Source organism: Frankliniella occidentalis, unplaced genomic scaffold, assembly GCF_000697945.3.
Source record: "Frankliniella occidentalis isolate FOCC.00 unplaced genomic scaffold, Focc_3.1 Scaffold410, whole genome shotgun sequence".
Classification (NCBI taxonomy): domain Eukaryota; kingdom Metazoa; phylum Arthropoda; class Insecta; order Thysanoptera; family Thripidae; genus Frankliniella; species Frankliniella occidentalis.
The window spans coordinates 6,382-13,723 of NW_026267532.1; the positions used below are offsets into that span (position 1 = coordinate 6,382).

The 7,342-nt window shown below is 41.5% G+C and overlaps 2 protein-coding genes across 2 annotated transcripts; both read right to left on the bottom strand.

Annotated features, from left to right (window-relative positions):
- Nucleotides 1-2,339: 2,339 nt before the first annotated feature.
- Nucleotides 2,340-3,665, bottom strand: LOC127751291 (uncharacterized). Its single transcript, XM_052274575.1, has 4 exons — nucleotides 3,458-3,665; nucleotides 3,056-3,375; nucleotides 2,668-2,970; nucleotides 2,340-2,580 (listed from the first exon to the last, which is right to left on the bottom strand). Exons 1-4 carry the CDS (start codon nucleotides 3,621-3,623, stop codon nucleotides 2,356-2,358), a joined length of 1,014 nt encoding a protein of 337 aa, XP_052130535.1. The 5' UTR covers nucleotides 3,624-3,665; the 3' UTR covers nucleotides 2,340-2,355.
- A 59-nt stretch (nucleotides 3,666-3,724) lies between these two features.
- Nucleotides 3,725-5,851, bottom strand: LOC127751286 (uncharacterized). The gene has a single exon (XM_052274565.1). The coding sequence runs from the start codon at nucleotides 5,849-5,851 to the stop codon at nucleotides 3,725-3,727; it is 2,127 nt and encodes a 708-aa protein (XP_052130525.1).
- Between the last annotated feature and the right edge of the window lie 1,491 nt (nucleotides 5,852-7,342).

Here is a 7,342-nt window from a genome sequence, read left to right on the forward strand (position 1 = left end):
GTACCTTCTAGTTGGCCAGGATGCGCGCGCACGCGACCGACACGCGTCTGTTTGATGGTCATCCGGCCGGCTTCGTGATACAACACGTCAACGGCGTCGTACAACGGCGACGAATGCGTTTGTAGATGATTGGGCACTTGGGTACCTTCTAGTTGGCCAGGATGCGCGCGCACGCGACCGACACGCGCCTGTTTGATGGTCATCCGGCCGGGTTGGTGATACAACACGTCAAGGCCCAGCCAAAAATGAATTGTCGAATTGATGTCGATCCGACGTCGACGGCGGTGATCGAAAATTTGTCGAAATTTCGAGTCGAATCGAGGGATATTTGTCACCGAAATCGACATCGAAAAGCCATCGATTTAAGGCTTCGATTCGACTAAGCGTTTCGACCCTAAATCGAGTTTTACACAAATAATTCGCAGCATACCTGTGTTAATACAGGAGGTACAGGTTCAAACAGTAATTTAGAGCAGCATTAGTGAACAAATATTTTATTAAATAAACGAGTAGGTACACGAGTAAGAAGGTACATGAGTAAGAAGGTACTTGAGATCAAGACTCAGTAAAGTAAAATAAACTCTAACATATATATTGACAGACCAGACAAAGGTTTCAAACAAGTTAAAAACTCAAGTTACTAAACTAAAAGGACTTTTCAATAAGTCAATGAATCACCTGGTCTGTGGTCTGTCAAAGATGTAGGTTGTCATACTAGAAAAGAAAATCACATGTCACATAACAAAGGACAAACAAATTTAAAAACAAAGTTAAATCCAAAATTATTTGATTGCATTGCAAACAGATAAAAATATTATATTAAAAAATAAAACAAAAACTGACTGTCGTGCAAATAAGCACAACCAAAGTTACGTACTAACTTAAATTGAAAATTATTTGAGCTGAATAGCTACCAAACAGATATATTGTATATAAAGAAAACAAAATTACTGCAGTGCAACATTGAGATACATGAAGACTTCAAGCTGCACCACCAAAAAGATAGAAAAATAGGAAGAAAACTGAAATATTCAAAATGGACTGTCAAGTGTAGAGCAGAAATTGCAGTATTGGGCAACCATGGAGAGCATCAATAGACTGGAAGCAAAGCTTCAAGCAGCAGGATTGGAGGCCCTAGAAGAGAACCGAGGCATTTTTGAGGAGGACCTTGAACGGTGGTTGTTTGAGGACCTCGAAGAGTGGCCCATAGATGGGGCTGGAGATCGCCTTGAATCCCTGGAGGAATGACTGGAGGTGTGGTGCCGTCTGGAGGACTGCCGGTGAGGAGAGCGACTACGCGAGATGCGAGAATGCTGGCTGGAAGAAGAGGGTCGGCGAGAAGACCGACTAGGCGAGGTCTCTCGAGTCCGGGAGGACTTCCCTTGCGGCACCATGGTAGAGGTGTTAGTCGCTGGTCGCGACCTGTCCTTCCTCCATTTGGCGTCCTTGAGCCATTTCTGAAGGGCGTCTTCTCCAACAGAAAGGTCGCTGTCAGGAAAGGCATTCTTCAGAGCTCCTAAAAGGTACAGAAAAATTAATAAAATTGAGAGGAAGCATTTCACTATATATTCAGAAGAAAATGAGTCACTATGATAATTTAATGTAGTCATTTCAGGTAATATGTTACATTGCCACGCTGAACTTGCATAAGCAGAACAGAACAAGTTCTCAGAAAGTGTCAACAGCACTGATTGGCAGAATTGTAATCAAATAAAACTAAAAAAGTATCTTATCAATGATGACTTAAAATACAATGTACCTTGATAAACTTTGTACAATTTCAGGGACCTAAACCCAATCTTGTTGTTGCCTCCCTCTAAATTGATTCCTTCTGCAAATTTGTTTGATAGCATCTCAGTAAGAATGGCGTGACCACTTTTCCTCTCAGGGTCTGGGACGGACAACTTAATGTGGTTTGACATGTAATCGCACTAAAGAAAAAAAATAAACAGAACATTTTGGTATTAAAATCAGAAGACTTATTTATGACGTCAGGGAGTAGTTAAATATTTCCTTGACTTAAGAGATTACATTATTAACTTGTAAAAACAAAACTTACTGCTGCTGACAGATTTGCGGGACTGTCTCCTAGGAATTTCTCATATATTTTTAGATCTTCCTTAGAACGAAGAGGCAAATCAGGCATGTTGTGTGGCTTTGATATTTTTTTCTCTGCTGGCAGTAAGGACCTGTGCAGCCTGCCCACATTCATTAGCATAAGGTCCAATTTAGCTGAGACCTTATGTTGAGTCTCCTCAATCCGTCTTAGTCTGTCATCGAGAGAAGAGGCAGTTTCTCCTGAAAAAAGCAATCACGGTAAGTACTCCAAACTTAAGCATATAAAAAGAATGCAAATTAAAATTTATTACCTTCTTTTGGTTGACTGGACGGAAACAGATTGCGAACCCCCCTCAACTCTGATGTGCCATTGCCATCTGCCTTCCGAGCCACACGAGCATGTAGGTCAGCAGTGTAGGCAGCAGCAGTTTCAGGTGAGTAACAGAATGCATTTGAGCGGGTAAGTCTGTTAGACGGTGACCTCTTGGGAGGAGATTTGTATGGTGTCATGATAGGAGTATCCTGAAACAACGAGAAAAAAAGTACATTAGAGAATGCTGGTGATAAGTTTAAAGTTATCGAAAAACAAATTCAATTCAGGTTACATACAAGGTTGTCATCCTTTTCTTCAGTCTCAAACCCGTAGTCCATAAGGTCCTCGTGATGGGTCTCACCACCTTGAGTAGAGCCCACAGGAGAGGGTTGAGTGGAGCGTCCAGGTGAATTGTGTTGAGAAGCTGGAGGAGACTCAAGAAAAGGTGTAGGAGTTCTCACATGATTCCGAGATGAAGAAGCAGCCTGCTGTGATTTCTCGGGAGTAACATCAGGAGTTCTCACAGAATTCCTAGTTGATGAGGCAGAAGCAGCTTCCTTACATTTCTGGGGAGAAACTTCATTATCCTGGGCAGTAACCTGAGTAAACAAACCATTAAACCACAACCCGTTAAAAACAAATTTGGCAACAGAGTTTGATTTCAAAAGTTTAACAGATACTGACCTTCCATGGGCTACCTTTAGATGGAGATTTAGTCTTAGCCGCTAAAGTGGCTTTTGCTTGTTTAAGCTTTTCGATAATGGCTTGCTTATCTTTTGATTTCAGGGCTGCCCTGCTCAACTGCTGGTTCGGCTTCGCTTTGATGGCTGGTGGAGGTTTAATGCTCTTGACACTAGCCTTGACGGGAAGATCATCTTCACTACTGGATTCAAATCTCTGTGTTCTAATTCTTCGTCTCTTCACTGGTATTTCAGGGTCTTCAGTCTCATATGTGGAATCTGCTACGAACTTTGGAACAGCTGCTAATGCCTTTGAAAAGGTATCTGAAATTAAAAAGAGATTTAAGTGACATCATTCTAATTGAAAACAATACCATAATGAAAGTAATAAATAGAATAAACTTACCATAATATTTCATTACTTGCACCTTGAACTTGTCCCATTTTTCATTACAAGGTGCCTGATTCTTCACTAACTGACTAATCGGCTTGGTATCTGGGGGCCACCTTGTATAGCCATTCTTCGAATCGTCTAAATCACCGACCAACCAACTGGCCAAACTAACCTCCATGTATTCATTCTGATCCTTAGACGTCGGATAGAATCTGACCACCAAAAACTGCAAGCAGAAACAAGACCCTGAAGATGCCTCAGAAATAATGAACATCACACCTATTTTCTGGTATGAAGAATGGGAGCACATAAAAAATTGTCACCATCTGGCATAAGATAACATTTGCTTTTGATATGACGAAGGCGAAGTGTTACTAATTCATGCCCTGGCTCAGAAACCTTGAGGATACCAAGCTGAGAAGAGGGTATGGGATAATCATAAAAATCTTCCACATTTAGAAATTTTCTACCTATTAAATAAAGTTTTCTCTGTCTCAGTACTATATCCTTCAGCACAATGATGTCACCATGCACAGATGACACACAGCTGTCAGACTTCCCAAGTTTCAGCAACAATCTTCCAGACTTTACTCTCCGGTAATGCTGACCAGGAACCCTATTGTTAAAGCCAGGCCGCTTAAAAGACAGAACAACATTAGCTGCTTTAGATGAAGACAGTTTGACCACAGGACTTTTTTTTTCTGCATCTCTGCGAGCTAACTGTTGGAGATGATGCAAACCAGACCTCAAAGTCTGCTTGATCGTCTTAAGCTGATTTTCAAACTTGAAAGCACTAATCTCATCCAGCGTTAGGCCTCTGTCACACTCCTGAACCAGATGGATTAATGAGTGCACATTGTAGACCACAAAACTATGGCCATAAATGGCAGGTGAATGAGAGACAAAGGTTCTCAAAAGTTCAATCGCTAAATCTCTGAATTCAGCAAACAGACTTTTGCTGCTGAGAATATAAACTGCACAATGCAAAAGAAGAAAGTGCTTGTAAATATTTGTATCAATCAAATCTTTAAAAGCTAGGATGCCATCATACAGAGCTATGCGCCGCAGTTCAGTGCACTTGAAACTCTTAAAATAATGCAAAGACCTGGGTTTCCTATTAAAATCTACAGGGCAATATTTTCTGAGAAAATCAAACACAGATGAAATATGACCAGCAATCTCAAAATGCAGTTTCCATGGTCCAATCTGATTCAACCAGAAGTCTAAGAGACGCTTAACAACTCCTGCCCAAAGCAAATGCATAGGATCAAGCCGGAAAGCTGAGATCATAGGCGTGTTTAAATCTTCTAAAGGTGAGTCACCTCTGTGGTGTCTTGGTTGTTCTCTTTTTTTAAACGATTCATCAGTGCGAAGAGGGGCATCCAAGTCCTCAAAAATCATTCTATTATTGATGTACTCGCCCCAGACACAGCACTTTTCGCATCCAGCATGACCATTATGACGAACACAGCACTTGACAAAAGAACGAGCAAGAGCATCAAGAATGTAATTCCTCACTTCCACTTCATATATGTCATCACCAATCCTATATCCATTTTCAAGCAAATGCTTAAGTTCACCACAATACTTCTCCAGAAATTCATTTACATCTTTGGGATCTTCAGAACCTAGATAAACTCCAATGATAAAGGGGTCATTATCTTTATCAATCAAGTAAGCTAAAATTGGCCACAACTTCACATTAACTAGAGGAAGGCCATCCATACCAATATCGAACACTATTTTCTTGTGCTTGACAAGATAATCCTTCAAATCTAACTGGTCTAAATTGGCACGAAATCCCTTGTACCACAATTTTCCACCAGAGGGTAGTTCTGAAATGTCAAATTCATAATTTGAATGGAAAAGGGTGGTGTAGGACAGTGGCATATTGGGAAACACAACTTTTAACTTGTGCAACAGAGCATCTAGTTTCGACATTGATAAGACTCCTGGCTCCTGAGCCCACTCACGCAGAGCATCTATGACATATTCCTCTCTTTCCTCATTGTTCTGAAACTGCGGGTTACCGTCACTCATATTACTTTCAACATCGTCACCACTGTTTGATTCGTGGTCAACATTGGACTCCCTACTAGAACCACTTTCAACGCCATCTGAATCCGAGCGACCACTATCTTCATGATCATCAACACCACCATCAGAAACTTCGTCATGTTGGACTTCGTCATCAGCAATAACAACACCATCAGAACCTTCGTCATCAGCAATAACATCACCATGGCAATCAAGAAGTGGAATGGAATCACTGTCACTGCTGTCACTTCCGGATTGATCAGCAAGTCTAGGCCCGTAGATATGCTGCACCAACTCATCAAGTCTTTGCCTCTTTGCGACAGTCCTCACAGCCTGACGATGAAGGGTCCTCCTCAAAGCTGCCGACATCCTGAAGACACTCAGAAAAACAACAATAAAAAATTAAGAGAAACTTACTGGTTTTGATGGTAGACTGTCCATTGCTGCCATCACAAATCAATCACTGGGTCTGCTGTTGAAGGCTAAACAAACAAAAAGGAAGGGCAGGGTTAAAAAAGGCTCAGACAAGCTTCAAAGCCAGGCGTCAATAAACATTTAAACAATCAGTGAAAATGCACCACAGATCATAACCATTAATAAAGGTTACGAAATGACTTATAACATCCCCAAATAATAACTTTAAAAAATGATTGAGCAGAAAGTGGCGGTTACAAGTTGGCGGGCGTTTAGGTTAAGATGCCAAACCGGACTCTTTACCCGTAAACGTGAAAAACCGAAGAAACGATATTAACTTATTGTCGGTTAACAGTGTAAACAAGGTAATCCCGCAATCAAAATGTTTAACAAACGATGCTAGACAGAGGCAGCGTACCCGCTCTTGCCGAGCACATTGGCCCTTACGTTGCACACGGGAAAAGACACAAAATACAGGGTGGAGCCTATTCAAATGTTGACAACAACAAAGTACAGACTTCTAATCATTAATGGAGATAATTAAATCCACAATTACAAGGTAAGAAATGCCCGATTACCTTGGATAATTACGTAAGTTACGTAACACGCCGGCCGGCAAGACAACAACAACTCCTCCGTTTCCGCCCCGTCCAAACTCCGAGCAGTCACTGCCTTCCAGAAAGTTCGTTATGGCGTATTCAGTACGAGCAACATGCACATAAATAAGTAATTACATAAAATGCTTTAGAACACTACTGAAAAAACGTAACACGTACTTACCAGTCTTATAATATTAAATAAATAGTATCTTCAGTACAACCAATAAACGAAGTGCCGAAAAACACCAGAGAAAGTTCTGTTAGAGAAGTGTCTACTACGTTGGTACTACGCGGGTAGATTCAAAATGTTCCGCGAACAGTACGCGACTAGAAACTTTAAAATATTCGTAATATTGATTGGGAACAAAATAAACTGAGAGAAAAATGTTTCCTGCCCAAAATACTTGCCCGTCAGGTAAAAAAGTGTAATCCACATACATGTTTTAATCAGAAAAACATTTCGACGGGATATCGAAGGAGAATCGATATCGATCAGTTGTGAAGAGGTTTAACAAAGTAGTATTCGGGGGGGAACCGAAAATACAACGCAGAAATAGGGTTGGAAAGGATATCCTAGGTCATCGGTACACTCCTCGAAAGACGAACTTTTTCGACACTATATCGAGGTCGACGGATCTTCGACGGCGTCGATATCGGATCGACATCAATTCGACAATTCATTTTTGGCTGGGAGGGCGTGGTAGAACGGCGACAAGCCATGCGTTTGTAGATGATTGGGCACTTGGGTACCTTCTAGTTGGCCAGGATGCGCGCGCACGCGACCGACACGCGCCTGTTTGATGGTCATCCGGCCGGGTAGGTGATACAACACGTCAAGGGCGTGGTA

What these genes read in the sequence shown, in the direction of transcription:
- LOC127751291 (XM_052274575.1), bottom strand. Translation starts at nt 3,623, where the DNA reads ATGGAGGTTAGTTTGGCCAGTTGGTTGGTCGGTGATTTAGACGATTCG. An exon ending in CTAAAGGTAGCCCATGGAAG is followed by an intron (nt 2,971 to 3,055) that starts GTCAGTATCTGT and finishes TTGTTTACTCAG; the next exon opens with GTTACTGCCCAGGATAATGA. An exon ending in AAGAAAAGGATGACAACCTT is followed by an intron (nt 2,581 to 2,667) that starts GTATGTAACCTG and finishes TCGTTGTTTCAG; the next exon opens with GATACTCCTATCATGACACC.
- LOC127751286 (XM_052274565.1), bottom strand. Translation starts at nt 5,851, where the DNA reads ATGTCGGCAGCTTTGAGGAGGACCCTTCATCGTCAGGCTGTGAGGACT.